Source organism: Triticum aestivum, chromosome 5D (genome assembly GCF_018294505.1).
Source record: "Triticum aestivum cultivar Chinese Spring chromosome 5D, IWGSC CS RefSeq v2.1, whole genome shotgun sequence".
NCBI classification, from domain to species: Eukaryota; Viridiplantae; Streptophyta; class Magnoliopsida; order Poales; family Poaceae; genus Triticum; species Triticum aestivum.
Window position 1 is genome coordinate 523,160,680 of NC_057808.1, and position 16,565 is coordinate 523,177,244.

The window sequence follows — 16,565 nt, forward strand, 5'->3', positions numbered from 1 at the left end:
CACATGATGTCTCACCACTTTATGCCTTTGGTGAAGTCATATCATGAATCGCCATATTAGTTTTTCCTTTTTTTCTTCTGACACACTTTCCGAATAGATGACAAGGGGCAAGCTGAAACCATGTAGACCTTGGGAACCCCACCACCCCATTCTTAACCAAGATAAATAAGCTTATGAATTTGGTAATAGAAAACCTTATGGATGATCCGAGCCACGTAGTTACTACTAGAAATAAACTACTAGTTGAAATTGAGTGTGCAGCTAAAATGAGCTAGCTATCTTTTTACTGCCATGTCCCGTCTGTGCTGAGCAGAGCCCCACTCACATTTCCTTACATATGCAAGGGAAGTATGCATCCCTCCCGTTGCATCGCCAAAGATGGTACTCCCTCCGTCCGGAAACTTGTCACGGAGATGGATGTATCTAGATGTATTTTAGTTTAAGATTCATCCATTTCTATCCATTTTTACGACGAATAATTCAGGACGGAGGGAGTACTATGAGCGCTCCTTTCCGGTGGTTTCCAATGCCCATCATCACTGCTACGAGACGGGATCATCACATGCTTGGCTGCTAGCTTGACTCTCTCTCTCTCTCACACACACACACCTCTGTGCAGCAGGATCAGGCTCGACGCGTCGTGGGTGTTGGGGCGGGTCCACGCGGCGTCACTTTGCTTCTTGCCTCTCTCTCGTTTGCCTTAAACAGCCTTCAGCCAGCCACACCTCGCATAGCAAGCACCTCCCACACCTCAGCCTTGCCGGAGCAGTGAAGCAAGCACCTCCCACGTCCCACACAGATCGAGCAGCGACGTACGGTGAGTCCCTCCCCTCCCACGCCGATCTTCTTCCTTAGCAACAGAAAATTAAACAAGGGAAGTAACAGTGCCTTGTTGCTAATTTCGTCCTCGGTAGCTCGGATCCATGGACTCCCCGCAAAAGAAGCTCGGATCCACCATGGACGGAGAGATGCCACATCTGCTGCCTGTGACTGTGAGCGAGACCGTGTCCAACTCCAAGGAGACGCGGGCCGCTCCTCCTCCGGACGCTGTCGTGATTGTCAGCGAGTGGGCGTTCTACCCCGGCTTCATCGCCTTTCTCTTCTACACCCTGCATTATGCAATCACTTCCGCACTGGTAACTAGGACCCGACGTTGGTGTTTCAATCAATTTTTCAGTCGAAATTTCCGATGGAATATATGATTCGTCGTCCTCCTCTTCTGCAGTCCTTGTTCTTTCTGCTGACGGGCGCGGAGGCGGAGGCCGCCAAGGTGAGCGTCCTACACGTCGGGATGCTGTGCTTTGCCGCACTCCAGGTGGCCGCGGCGGCGGTGGCTCTGCGGCTCCCGCGCCGCCGCGGCTGGGTCCGCTACGCCTTCGCCTACCTCGCCCTCGCGCTCGCCATCGTCGGCCACTGCATGTTCGCCGCTGGAGACCACTTCTTCAGGATCTTGCGCACCGTCGGCATCTTCATCTACGCTGCGGGCGATGTCCTCTGCTTCCTGGCCCTCCTCCTCGACCTCCTCGGCCTCCTGGGAGGTGAGAAGTAGGACAGAAGCAGGGCAAACAGTAGGCAGGGGATCAGCTCATGAGATGAGGTACTGATGAGTGCGCAGTTACTTCTAATTAAGGAATAATGTCGAGTATGCATTATGATGCGAAGACTGATCTCAGTGCTGGCCGTATGTGCGAATCTACTAGCTAGCTAATGTAATGTTAATTAATTGGATAAAACAACTATATACTACTAGCTAGTTAGTACATTTGTGTGATACGTCTGAAAATCACCTAGCTATCTAGATTGTGGTTTGACCTTTTATCTGTGTGACCAGACATGAGTTATATGATGATTATGGTTATATATATCTAGTCTCTGCTTAATTGACGCTGGTGAAATTGGTATGTGCATGCACACATGCATGTTGTTACTCATGTTGACAATTATTTCTCATTTTTTCTGGCAAACCGCTGGCGTAGCAATAATGCAGCCATCGGGGTTCGGCTTTCGGTTTGGTTTGGATTTTTCGGTGAGGAGTGGATGCATGTATGGCTTGGAGTGTCGTCCTTTCCATTGAGGTTCTTCTTCAGATGTGGATCCATATATATGCCGGCCAATTGTATGAGCACTTGAGCTGATACGTTGTTGTTTTTTTATGAAAAGAGACACAATCGTCCACCATGAACCTTTAGAGCATTGTTCAAACCTGTAGGGTTTTCTCGGTCATATAGGCTGTATCACATTGTTCCAGTATGTCGAGGAGAGCTGCTCTAAACTGGTTTGTTCACTCAACTTTTATACGCATGTCACGTTCATAGCTCCTGCACTCTGTCATGGCGTGGCTTGGATACAAGATGATGGCTTGCGCATTTACTGTATTTTTTTATGAACTAGTACAGTGGCCTGCGCAATTGCATGGGTAACACTTGAAGTATTTTTTATATTTCAGAATACTTTATCAATCTACCTGAAAGTAACAGGTTTAGTTGTCAAATTTTAAATTTTGTACCCACTAAATATCTTAATATGACCAAACTAAATATTCAGCATATTGAGCCGTTTAATTATTTTTTAAATATGAAAAATGGATGTCATTTTTAAGTGAAATGGAACTGTTCAATAAGTATCAGTACATTGTGTTCACTTAGCAAAAGTTTTTTCATTCAGAAGTAGGTTCGATTGAGAAGGAAATATGAACATGTATGAATAAACCAATAAAGTCTTGGCGATGGGTGATGTTGCGCCTATACTCGTGCAAGTGGTTTGGCTCAAGGTTGGTGGTGGATTTTTCCCTGTGATGTGTGTACCCCAGTCACCGTTGTCATCATGTTTGTCGACTTTAAGTTGGGTTTTTGCAATAGGGTTTCATGTTTTGTAGTAGATGGTTCTTGCTTCCATGCCTTGTGTTGTACCTTTTGCTTCAATTTAGATTGGAACCTGGCGTCTTTTTACTCATGGACTGCCAACTTTCCGGTTGATGATTCTTTCTTTGTTTAATTAGGTTTTTATGTTGAGCCGTCCCTCTTTTGCATTTTATGGGCCTATGACTTCTTTGGCATCGGACTATCTTCTTTCTCAACTAATACACATGAATCTCTCCTATATGGTCCAAAAAAATTGGTTAGCGGATTAGCTGAGGTTTAAGGAATTTACATCATAATGAGACCTTCAATAAGTCTATCTGGTAAATTAAAGCAGCTTCCACCAGAATTTAGATGGGAATCCGTATGCGCATGAAGTTCCAGATATGCTTTAGAATTTATCAAGAGGAATTCTAGCATACGAAATCAAGTGAATGTTGGCCTTGAAGGGGAGTGTGGATAACAATAATAAATCCTTTCATAGAGTTCGCAAGCGGAAACAGAAGGAGAAATTTTATTCTGTTTGAAACATGGGCATAATATTATCGAGACACCTGTCATCATGGATCATGCTACTTTGTTTTATAAATAATTGTTTGACCATGTTGAATATTTTGCATGTAAACTTTGGGACGGTGTCTAGAACAATGGAGACAAACAAAATTGATTTTTTTAATGTGCGTGTGTGTGTCTGTTGGGAGGGGGTTATACTGAAATGCACCTCTGGGATTTTGATCCAGATTTTCGATGTTGAGGGACCTGACTTCACGGGCGTTCAATGGGCTGCTGCAGGCCCTTAGTTGAGATTGTGTGACCCCAACCTTGAATAGAATTGCAAGAACTTGCAATCTGAGACACTACACCATGGTTTGGATGTCATCCTGCTTATTGAGGTCCTTCTTTTCATGCATTTTCCTTTGGGGAGCCAAATTGCCATGCTTATTCACATGCCACACGCTATATGAGCGCTCAAACGGTTAGATGTTAAAAGCACCCGTATATTTCTTGGTGAGCATTTTCTCATGTCCGGCTATCAATTTCTTCAATTTGTGCTCGTCCCTCTCAGTCCAAGATTTTTAAGCCAGATGACCATGGAAACAATCGGGTAAATCTTGTCGTCGTATGTCTCCCTAGGGATCCGGGACTACGGCCTTTAACATATCGATGACCATGGTTTTGGTCATATTTGGCATGCATTCACTTGTTTTGGTACCATACATTCCTAGAACATCGGTTGATGCTGAATTAAATTTACGAGTCATAGCAAAAACCATTTAGAGACACGGACTTTTGGTATAACCATGTGAGGGGCTAATTGACTTGGATCTTAATTTCTTTTGCTGGATGTCAAAATGTTTCACGTGTTGAAAAGTCCGGACTTTTCGGTCGATCGATTTTCCATGTGTTTAAACAATGACCGTCTTACTTTGTTAAAGAAACTAGTTGGTAATGTACTAATGTAGGCTCCAGTGGTCCAACAACATCTGAACTGTTGCTTGTTGAGCAAAGTTAATTCCTATTTAAGAGTAGGTCTCTTCCTGACAAAGTAGAGAGAAATAAGAAAAATCAATAGAGAATGGCCTAGATTTGTTATCTTCATATAGGAATCTTTACCTAATACTAAAGGGAGGAGGCTTTCATAGTTCTCCATACGTCACCCCTTCATATCGGTTGATTTTATATTAACCACACAGATCGACGGTTGAGATTTAAAAGGAGATTTTTTTTCCGTCAAATTCTCAGGGCTACGTTCTAAGAAACACACTCGTTTTTTTAGAATCGTACTACAAAACGATTGAGCCAGGCAGCAAGGCCACACGTCAATCGGCCAAGACCAGCCAAGGAATAAATCAACAAGTCGCATTCGAGTTGGACATGGAATAGCTAGCGCTTGGTTCTAAAAAATATATAGCTAGTTTAGTGCCGACGAGCACCTCCCGGATACTAGCTACACACAGGGATAATTTCTCCATTGGTTACGGTGGTAGTAAATCACCTCATGCCCTCTACAGCTATTTGTGATCTTATGTTCTTGTGATGGAAGGCCATGATTCCATCTAGCCATGCTCCTCCTCTGAGCTCACCAGCAGAGAAAAAGTGCTAATCTCACCTGATACAAACGTGTTATTACTCTAGATTTGTTATTGCCATTTCTTCCTAGCCATTTCTTCCTATTTTATTCAGTGTTGGTAAATCCCAGTAGATTGAGACTTCGTTAGGTCTTAGTCGATACTATATTGTTGAGATCTTGCATGAAGATTCATGTATTTTTTTATATGTTATGTCACTTGATTGAGACTTGGTTAAATTTTAATCAACTTAGACCTAACCACACCTTATTTTGTTTTTAATTTTGAAAATGAACTAATTATCTAAACCTACCTTTGTTCACAAGGATCAACTTACTCAGAATCATATCTTATGTTCTGAACTGGCATCCTGGAGAACACTGACTTTAATTGATCTACCGTTTTTGTCATAGAAGACCGTTGACCTGAGGCACGACAACATTCTCTCCATAGAGAAACATGAACATTGTGCTTATGGCAACAGGGACATATGTATTCTCTCTGCCGTTGCAACGCACGGGCATATTTGCTAGTTAGGAAAATGTGAGTGAAAAATATAAGCTCACTCAAGATAATGCTTTGAAAACTTGCGTTGTTGGGTAGCACATGATGCCTCACCACTTTTTACTTTGGTGTAGGCATGTCATCAATCTCTGGCGCCTTCTTTTTTCTTTTGACATGCTTTTCAAGTAGTGACAAGGGGCATGCTGAAACCAAGTAGATTTAATGGCTACCTGATCAAAAAAATTGGTTGATTTCCTATGACATAATTACAATCTTTTTATAACTTGATGTGCACTAGGATTCCCATCTAAATTCCGATCCAAGCTAGCTTAATTCAATGATTAAACTAATATTCATAATCTTGGTATGTGGTACATTCTCGTAACGTGGGTTGACGTTAGACAAGATTTACCAGTGATGGAAATAACCATTTAGAGGTATGGAATTTTGCTACATGAGCATGTGAGGGACTAATTCACTAGGATCTTGATTTGTTTTGCTGGTTGCCAAAATGTTTCATGTGTTGAGAGGCCTGGACTTTTCGATCGATTTTCCTTATGTTCAAACAATTGCCGTCTCACTTTGTTAAGGTAACTAACTGGTGATGTAGGCTCTGGTGGTCCAAACATCTGAATTGTTGCTCTGAAACTAAAGCAAATTCATATTGAAGAGTTGGTATCTTCATGACGAAGTAGAGAATGACTTAGGTTTGTTGTCTTCGTCTAGGAATTAGGAAAAGGTGCGAAAAGTGAGGGAAAAAAGGCCAACTCAAGATAATGCATTGAAAACTTGCGTTGTTGGGTAACACTTGATGCCTCGCCACTTTATTTCGTTGGTGGAGTCATCTCATCAATCGCCATCAACTTCTTTTTTTGACACGGTTGTCGATTAGATGACAAGGGGCAAGCTAAAACCATGTAGACCTTCAGAACCCCATCACCCCATTCTCAACCAAGATAAATAAGCTTATGAATGTGGTCACATGAAACCTTATGGATGAACTGAGTCACGTAGTAACTACTAGAAATCAAACTGGCTACTAGTTGAAAATGAGCTAGCTATCTTTTTACCGGCATGTCTCGTGTGTCCTGAGCAGAGCTCCACTCACATTAATTTCCTTACATCTGCAAGGAAAGTATGCATCCCTCCCATTGCATCTCCAAAGATGGTACTATGATCTCTCTCTCTCTCTCTCTCTCTCTCTCTCTCTCTCACACACACACACACACACACACACACACACGCGCGCGCGCGCGCGCGCGCGCACACACCTCTGTGCAGCAGGATCAGGCTCGACGCGTCGTGGGTGTTGGGGCGGGTCCACGCGGCGTCACTTTGCTTCTTGGCTCTCTGTCGTTCGCATCTATCGCCCACGCTGCGTTGCTTAAAAGGCCCTCCGCCGGCATCCAAGGCGACGCCCTCCAGCACCACTCTCACATAACAAGCTAGTGAGCACCGGAGCAGGGAAGCAAGCACCTCCCAGCGACGTACGGTGAGTCCCTCCCCTCCCTCACAGATCTTCTTCTTCTTTCGCGACAGAAAATTAAACAAGGGAAGTAGCAGTGCGTTCCCTGTTGCCGATGTCGTCCTAGGTAGCTTGGATCCACATGGACTCCCCGCAAAAGAAGCTCGGATCCACCATGGACGGCGAGATGCCACATCTGCTGCCTGTGACGACGGTGAGTGAGACCGTGCCCAAGGACACGCTGGCCCCTCCTCCGGAGGCTGTCGTGATTGTCAGCGCTTACGAGTTCTACCCCGCCTTCGTCGTCCTCCTCTACTACGCCCTGCACTACGCCATGATCTCCGCACGGGTAACTAAACTAGCTACCCGACCGTGTTTGTGCTTCTAGTTCTACATCCCCAATTTTCCGATCGTATGAATATGATGCGCCAAGCTGCTGTCCTCCTCTCCTCTGTAGTCCATCTTCTTCCTGCTGACGCACGCGGAGGCGGTGGCCGCAGAGGTGAGCGCCCTGGACATCGGGATCGTGTGCTGCGCCGTGCTCCAGGCGGCCGCGGCGGTGCTGGCTGTGCAGCTCCCGTGCCACCGCGTCTGGGTCAGCTACGCCTTCGCCTACCTCGCCCTCGCGCTCACCATCGTCGGCCAGTGCATGTTCATCGACCCAGGGGACGCCATCTTCATCAGCGCTGTGGGCGACCTCATGTGCTTCCTGGCCCTCCTCCTGGTAGGTGACAAGTAATTTGAACTAAAACCACGACGAGTAATTTGGAATTGAGGGAGTAGGACAGAGAAGCAGGTCAAGCAGAGTATGTATGTACGTGGCCGATTAGTTCAGTTCTGTTAGAAGGCATAGAGGAATTTGGTGGAATAGTTCGTTGTATTGCTTGAGCATCGTGGGCATATATATATAAGAGTACATGATCTATTTAGAGTACAAGACAAGCCAGAACAAATCCTAGTCTATCTCGTCTTTCCTAATAATCAATATACTCAACATCCCCCGCAGTCACAACGGTAGCGACGCAAACGGTGATTGAAGAAGAATCCGAAGGCAAGCCAACGGACACCCCCCCACAGTCGTAATGGTCGATACATCGCGGAAGGCGTGGCTGGAGTGACAACCAACGAGGTTTGTCAAGCAAGGCAGCAACCCTTTATGCCATTTGTCGAGTTAGCCGAGAGCAGAGGTGGTGTAGCCGTGGTCGAGGTAGCCATGCGAAGAATACCCTGGTCGATGTCGAGTCGGGGTGGCCGGTGTCGAGGAAGTCGCCGTGGGGCCACGGGCGCAAGGAGGCGCCGAATCAGCCATGGGCGCAGTAGTGTCGAAGTAGTGGTGCGATGATTAGTTCAGTTCAGCTAGCTGCAGGGGATCAGCTCGATCGAGGTACTACTCAGGATTGATCTCAGTGCCGTATGTCTGAATCTCAATCTACTGCTGTAATGTTAATCTCAGTACTAGTATTATGTGATGCGTCATGTAATCACCCTGACCATTTATATATCCATGTTGTTTCTATTTTTTTCTAGCGACCACAGGTGTATCAATGTAGTTCTTCGGGGTTGGGCTTTAGGTTTGGTTCGTATTTTTTCGATGAGGAGTGGATGCAAGGCTTGGAGTGTTGTCCTTTTCGTTGTTGTCCATCTTAATTTTGATGTCTTATTTTCACATGCCGGCCACTTGTATGAGCTCTCAAGCTGATATAAGTTCAGCGTTGTTGTTTTATTATGATGAGGAAGTGAAATAATAGTCTGCCTTAAACCTTGAGAGCAAGAGGCTCGGTCATAGGTGCGGTCACATTATTCCAGTATTTCGAGGAGCTACTCTATAATGGTTGGTTCATTCAACTTTTATACGTATGTCACGTTTACTCCTCTTCCACTTTGTCATGTGGCTTGGATACACGATATGGCTGGTCCAATACTAGTGAAGCTTCATGAATGTGGTGTCAAGCTTGCGGACCAAGTGCAAGGGGCTCCGACGGATGCTTCCGTGGTGGTGGGTGGGCATGGCTGTCTATAAAGTACTTCCGCTATATCAAAATGTAAGATGTTTTTTAGTAGGCAGTACGTACAGTGCAGATCGATTCTCCCACAACGCGGTGGGCACGATCATGGCAACACATGACACGGGGATCATTAGCCATCCATGATACAACGATGTATCGTATAAAGGCATGCTACCTAGAGCTAGTCTTCTGGTCGGATCAAGCCTCAGTTAGAGGAATCACATCCATTTGGTGAGCTAAATCACGCTAACGCCGCCATATCTCATCCTATCATATGGTTGATAGGACGTAGGCCAGGTGACCTAACACAGGTATACTTCAACATTTCTAGCACATCACTGTACCAGTTCTGGAGCAATGTGTTGCTCCTTAATGACGCCACTCCATTAAGAAGGCCAGGGAAAAGATGATTGCACGGTGATAATGTACTGTGAAATTTGTAAATCTGATGCTCACGGGTAGTCAAAGTGACTAATGGGAGAAAGATGCTAAAACTTGTCGCTGTCCTTCATGGCGAGAGCTCCTATTGGCTGCCCATGTGCGTCCAATAATTGAGCTTTCGCTGAAGGAGGCAGCCCGACTAGGCCGGCCATTTGGAGGGAACAAACTCGCAGCGTGCCAAGAAGTGTTGCGCAAGCGAGAAATCGAACTCCAGACGTTTTGGTGATTGATTTGCAGCGTGAGACTTGAAAAAAAACTGCAGCGGCAGAACCAAACTTCTTATGAATTTTTTCAAACAATCAGGAAAATTGCAAACAAAAAATTGAAATTCCAAACAATTTTGGACAAACGTAAACACCTTTTGTAATTCCAAACATTTTTTGAAATTTCTCACCATTTTTTGAAAATGTGAACACAACTTGGAATTTGAACTGATTTCTAAACTTAACTTTCTTTAAATAGTGAACAAATAATAAAAAAAGAAAAATAATTTTAAAAATTCAAAGGAAATCTAAATGTTTGAAAAAAAAATAAAACACGAATAATTTTTCCAAAACGTGAACATTTTTTGAAAATGTGAACATTTCGTGAAACTCTAATATTTTGCAAACGCAAACATTTTTAAATAAGATCATTTATTGAAACTTCGAAGAAAATTTGAAAACATGCACGTTTTTGAATATGTGAACACTTTTTTAAACGAGAACAGATTTTGAAACTCTAGACAAAATTTGAAAAATTGACCATTTTAAAAAATTTGGGGAACTGTGAACATGTTTTCTGAAATCACAAACATTTTTTGAAAATAAAAAAAACAAAGAGTAAAAATAAATTGAAAAATGAAAAGGAATAAACATGAATTTGTTTTGAGAAACATGAACTTTTTATAATCATGATTAGTTTTTGGAAAACACGATTTCTTTTTGAAACGTCGAACATTTTTTTGCAATGTGAACAATTTTTTAAATTGTGTACAAAATTTGAACTTTTTTGAAAATGTAAAATTTTTAGAAATTTTAAACATTTTTCGAAGTTTTTATTTTATGAAAAATATGCAGAAAAAACTAAAACAGAAAGAATGAAGAGAAGTAGAAAAATGGTAAAAACAAAAGACCGGATTAGGGAACCTTGAAACCTTCTAGAAAGTTCCCAAACCGGTTGCTCGCTAATGGGTCGCCCTGTGTTGGGTCGATCGCTCGCTTCACTTCAGCGAAGCAGTGACGGTTTGATGCTCACGGGTGGCAAATAGGATACACCCTTTGTGGCTACGCGGCAACCATTGGGAAGGGGTAGGCTCAAAGTGAACAACGAGAAAACTAAAAGCCATTTTGAAGGGAAAAAAACCATTACATCCTAATTATTTTGTCGAAAAAAGTTGAAATTTTCCCAGAGTACTACTAGAAACATGTAGTATATATTGGATTTTTAAGAATTGTTTGAAAAAAAAAATCAAATTTTGAACAAAAAAGTGGACATGTCTAACGTGGACCCTCAAAATGGACATGGTATCTATCTGCGGAAAATGATATGGGAGCCGGCCATCCAACCATACCCGCATGCATTTTAAGCAGGATTTGAGCGAACCCGGCGATTTTCTTGCAAGCTGGGTGATTTTTATTTAAACCGGAACACATTCATTACATTTTTTATACATATTTCATTAAACAAAAGCGTCTCGAAGTTTACCTAGTCTAAATCTCCGTCGGCGTCCGTCTGCCAAGTCCTTGTCGTTCCCCCGTCCGGCATCCTTGGAGACCGTGAGCCCCGAAAAGTGAAGCTATAGGTCGCCGACGAGGAAGAGTAAGACATGGGATAGGACCTGGCTCACATGGGACACTAGGTTAACGTATCTCATGTCCTACTCTTCCTCGTCGGTGTCGGCGTCTTGGACATCGCCGGTGAACGTGATGTCCATGATGGACGTGGATGGGCCGGCCTCGTGGTTGTTGCGGCATGTACGATTTGGAATGAACAAAATGGAGTGTTGAAAATGCTAAGAGGTCACGATACAAAATGGTTAGAGTTGGAGGTGGAGGAAGGGGCTCTTGTATTGCCCCACACTAAGTGACCATTGCCTACCGGTAGACCTGTGTGCACGGGGTGTCCAATGGCTAAATCACTACCTCGCGCGCATGGGGGCCTAACAACTTGTGGGCATGGGGTGTCTAGAGAGATATGCGCTATCCCGTGCACACGTGGTGTCCAGAAACTTTGGGCACTCCCTATGGGCATAGTGCGAGTATGAAAATGAAGAGTGAAGAGCTCATTTTTGGTTCTAGGTGTAGAAAGACTAGTTTTTATGTTTTCATGTTCCCAAACCGTATTTCAACCACCTCCATCCCTCTTGAAAGTGTTGTTGTCCTACGATTCAAATAAGTAGAAACAAAAGCTTTGAGTCACCGAAAAATCATGCCTTTAGGGTTTATGAAGTGGGTTCAACCATCTCCTCATTAATTCTACTGAGAAACTAGTGACCTTAGCTAGACCTTAACAGCCATCATTAGTTCTACTAACCACATTGTCATCATACCAAAACATTATTAAAAGATAAATACACTTTCTGTCATGTTTTAAAATTCCCACGGAAGATCGATTGATCAAGATTCCAGAGCTCTCAACACATGAAACATATTGGCATCCATCAAAGAATCAAGATCCTAGCCAATATCACTCGCATGCTTATAGCTCACTACATGGGCATTGCTACAACTTACATATATGTTTGGATCATGGGTCTGAAGGGGTGAAAAAATGGAGAGGGCAACTCCTTTCCCGACCTACAATCCCCTGCAATAGATGATGAGTGAATCCCATCCAATATATGATGACAACATGCCCTGTATATTTGTTCTTCATTGGTTGTGGTCTTAGTAGTCGTTCCTAGTCGTCTTTCGAGTTGGCTTCGGGCAGAAGGCATTGGGCGGGCACTGGTGCCTTTGCACGGAGGTGGCTACAGTGGCTCACCTACTCAGCCAGATCACCGACCGAGGTGGTCTTGTAGCTTGACTACTGCTTCGTCTTGGGCGGCAGTGATGTGCCCGTCCCTGCCCATTCGTCGGTGACACGGGTCAGATCCGGCTAGCTCATTTCGCGTTCATGGTCGGAGGTGGTTAGCTCTACTTACATTTTTGTTGTATCTGGGTGTCCCTCGATGCTCCATCGACCACCGAACTCCAGACCATCGCCCCCATGCCTCCTCGTCTCTATCTGTCGTGGTGGGGTTTCCCTGGCTTGTTGTCGTCGATCATGTGGCTGGTGGTTGCGGTGCCTCCATCCGTACTCGCCCTATTTGGTTGCGGCATCTCCTCCCGCGATCGTCATGTTGAATTCTTCTTTGGTCAAGGATCTGGTGTTTCTTGGTCATCTTCGGCCGAATCCAATGGTGGCATCACTGTTTGAAGTTTGGAAGTAGAAGGTTCTCGCTTCCATGCCTTGTGTTGTACCTTTTGCTCTAGTTTAGGTTGGAACCGGTTGTCTTGTACTTGTGGACTGCCGACTTATCGGTTGATGATCCTTTCTTCGTTTTGGTTTTTATGTTGACTCGTGCCACTGTTGTGTTGTATGGGCCTACGACTTCTTTGGCATTGTACTATCTTCTTTGTTAACGAATACACATGCATCTCTCCTACATGGTCCAACAAAAATTGCTTAACGCATTAAGTGAGGTTTAGGGAATTTATGTCGTAGTGTCTTCTTCAACATAAGTTTAGCTAGTAAATTACAACAGTTTGTGCCTGAATTTAGATGGGAATCGATAAATAAATCAAGTTCTAAATATACTTTAGAATTTATTAAGAGGAATCTGTGACGCCCTCGATTCAATCGTACACTAATCATACACGCAAATGTGTATGATCAAGTTCAAGGACTCACGGGAAGATATCACAACACAACTCTAGACACAAATAAAATAATACAAGCTTTATATTACAAGCCATGGGCCTCGAGGGCTCGAATACATAAGCTTGAAAACACAAGAGTCAGCGGAAGCAACAATATCTGAGTACAGACATAAGTTAGACAAGTTTGCCTTAAGAAGGCTAGCACAAAAGCAACATCGATCGAAAAGGCAAGGCCTCCTGCCTGGGAGCCTCCTAACTACTCCTAGTCGTCGGCGGTCTCCACGTAGTAGTAGGCACCCTCGGGGTAGTAGTAGTCGTCGGTGGGGTCGTCTGGATCCTGGGCTCTACCAGCTGGTTGCGACATCCGAGAAGAATGGAAAAGAGGAAGCAAAACAACCGTGAGTATTCATCCAAAGTACTCAGCAAGCAAGGATCTACACTACATATGCACCATTATCAAAGGAAGGTTGTATATGTGGACTGGGCTGCAGAATGCCAGAATAGAGGGGAGAGCCTAGTCCTATCGAAGACTAGCATCTTCAAGCAGCTCCAAGCATCTTGCAGCATCAGAAGAGATAAGAGGAGCATAAAGTAAAGTAGTAGTAGTAGTGTTATCAACCTCGCCCAGAGATTCTTCCTCGACTCCCTACGAGAAAGCAATCCCAGAGCCATACTATCCAGTTATCACCTCAAGTATGCAGTTCTAATTGTATCGATCGGGATACAACTCCAAGTGTCCGTTACCGTAGGACAGGCTATCGATAGATGTTTTCTTTCCTGCAGGGGTGCACCAACTTACCCACCACGGTCGATTAACTCCGGCTGGACACACTTTCCTGGGTCATGCCCGGCCTCGGCCAAACAATACGCTGCAACCCGACCTAGGCTTAATAGAGAGGTCAGCACGCCGGACTAAACCTATGCCCCCAGGGGTCTTGGGCCATCGCCCTGGGAACTCCTGCATGTTGCGTACGCGGCCGGTGAGCAGACCTAGCTACCTCCTTCAAAAAGGCAGGTGCTTACCAGTCCAACCCGGCGCGCGCCACTCAGTCGCTAACGTCTATTAAGCTTCGGCTGATGCATACGACGCAGAACGCCCATACTATGCCCACGTGATGGTTAGTGCTATCAGGCCAGAGGCCCCTCGGATCAAATATCCAAATCGTAGTGGATTAGGAGCACGCAGTAACAAGCAGAGACTCACGAAAGATGTGACCCTGTTGCCCCGTCTCGAGGACTTGCGACAAGGGCTAAGAATGCCCGGCCACGCCTCGTCAGTATCTCGCGGGAACCTTCCAGGTCAACCCGACTCCACATCACTCGCAATTAAGCTCGCGCGGGTACCCCTCAGGGCCGACCCGTCTTTAGTAACCTGGTTCAGGGTAAAGTCATAGTAACCATAGTAACCGTGTGTCTAACACCAAGGGGAAAACCTGAGGAATCACCCTTGACGGATTCCACTCGATGTAATCATCAAGGTGAACGTAAGAGGGTCCACCCTTGAGGGGTTGCACGACAGAGTCGTATCGGAAGTGGTTAAGGCGGAATCACCCTCGATGACCACGACCGAATAGCTACACTACAGGGTTAACATCAGAAGTGCTGATGAGGTCTCACCCTCGGCATTGGATAGTAACCCAGTAGTGTCGAGCAACTAAGGGGAAAGTGATGTGCGGTGCTGGGGCCTGGTCTTCGATCCCGTTGATCGGGTCTTTGATGATGAAGCAGGGGCAACAAGGACAACGTCGGGGTCACTGATGGATCACTAACCAACCTATACTAAGCAGTTTAGGATAAGCAGGTAGGTAACAACAACAGGTTACAATAAACAGGCTATGCATCAGAATAGGAGCAAACAATAACAGTAGCAAAATCTAATGCAAGCATGAGAGAATGGAATGGGCGATATCGGGATGATCAAAGGGGGGGCTTGCCTGGAAGCTCTGCTGAAAAGGGAGAAGTGTCGTCGGTGACGTAGTCGATCACAGGGGCATCATCGGTCTCGGGGTCTACCGGAGAGAAGAGGGGGAAGAAACAGTAAATACAGAGCAAACAGAGGCAACACTAAGCATGACATGGCGAAAAGCAGAACTAGGGGTGTTCTAACGTAGTGCTGCACGGTATAGGTGAAGGGGGAAAATCAACCGGGAATATTTTCCCGGTTCCGGACCTGTGTCAGACAGATGACCGGAGGAGGAATGTTCCATGTTCAGATAGTTAGAGGCGTCTGATAGGTAAACAAACCGCGTATTCGGATCGCCACGTTGTTCTGACCAACTTTCATGTACAAAGTATTTTCATCTGAGCTACGGATAATTTTCTATTATTTATCAAAGGTTTAAACAATTTTCTAAAAATTACAGGATTTATTTTAATTCGAAAATCTATGAAGTGTAATTGCTATGGGTACACAGAGAGTGACCCAGCAGTGCATGTAAGTGTATGACGGGTGGGGACAGGGGCTGAGTCAGCAGCCCAGTCAGCAGTCAAAGTTTGCCTGTTGACTGGTCAAACTGACCAGTGGGTCCCCACTGTCAATGGGACAATTTGTTAACCAGGTTTTATTTATGTAAAAAAGTCTAATTAGTTAGTGGGCCCGTTATGTCAGTGACCTATTTAACTAATAGTTTATTTAAAGTCATTTTATTTAGTGGAGGGGGCCCGCATGTCATAGGGTTAGAGGGGGGGTTTAGTGTTAACCAACAGGGTCGGCCACCAGGGCTATGCGCGCATAGCAGAACGCCGGCGGGCGCGGCGGGCGTGGCGGTCAGCAGAGCGGGTCACGGACGGCGGGCGCAGCTTCAGCAGCGGAGGCCGGCGGGGTGAGCGGGTGAGGGAGCGGGGCCCCGGCTGCGGCGACGACAAGCGCACGAGACGGTCGCAGCACGGGCGGGCTGGAGCGCGCGACCAAGGCGAGGGTGGCAGCGGCGCACACAACGGCGGGCGAGCGGCGGTTACTAGGGGAGGCAGAGGGGAGAGGGACCGGACAGGGGGGTGCTCACAGAGGAGCTGTAGGGAACGACAATGGGCTCGGGGTGGTCGGTCGGGGAAGAGGCCGAGGAAGGCATCTGTCGTGGAGATGGAGGACGAGGCGGCGACGGGCGACGACGCGGTGGTCCGGCGAGGTGGCAACGGTCGACGACGTTCGAGGAGGAGGTCGAGGACGTCGCGATGACGAGGACGAGGCGCCGGGGCGACGTCGGGGCGAGGTGGCACCGGCGATCCGGCGACAGCGACAGCGCACAGCGGCGGGAGCGAAGGGGTCGGGGCGACGAGCGGCTTCGGGTCGGGGCGGCCCCGCGCGGGAGGAGACGGGTCACGGGGTTGAGGTGGTGGCGAGGGGCAACGTTGATGGGGTCGGGGCAGTTCGCCCGATCCCG

At 45.9% G+C, this 16,565-nt stretch overlaps 2 protein-coding genes across 2 annotated transcripts; both read left to right on the forward strand.

Annotated features, from left to right (window-relative positions):
- The first annotated feature begins 606 nt into the window (after positions 1-606).
- LOC123125945 (uncharacterized) lies at positions 607-2,215 on the forward strand. Its single transcript, XM_044546384.1, has 3 exons — positions 607-817; positions 915-1,136; positions 1,226-2,215. The coding sequence occupies exons 2-3, from the start codon at positions 924-926 to the stop codon at positions 1,547-1,549; spliced, it is 537 nt and encodes a 178-aa protein (XP_044402319.1). The 5' UTR covers positions 607-817; positions 915-923; the 3' UTR covers positions 1,550-2,215.
- Positions 2,216-6,814: 4,599 nt separating this feature from the next.
- On the forward strand, positions 6,815-7,830 carry LOC123125946 (uncharacterized). The gene is made up of 3 exons (XM_044546385.1): positions 6,815-6,923; positions 6,995-7,245; positions 7,354-7,830. Exons 2-3 carry the CDS (start codon positions 7,039-7,041, stop codon positions 7,633-7,635), a joined length of 489 nt encoding a protein of 162 aa, XP_044402320.1. The 5' UTR covers positions 6,815-6,923; positions 6,995-7,038; the 3' UTR covers positions 7,636-7,830.
- The last annotated feature ends 8,735 nt before the right edge of the window (positions 7,831-16,565 follow it).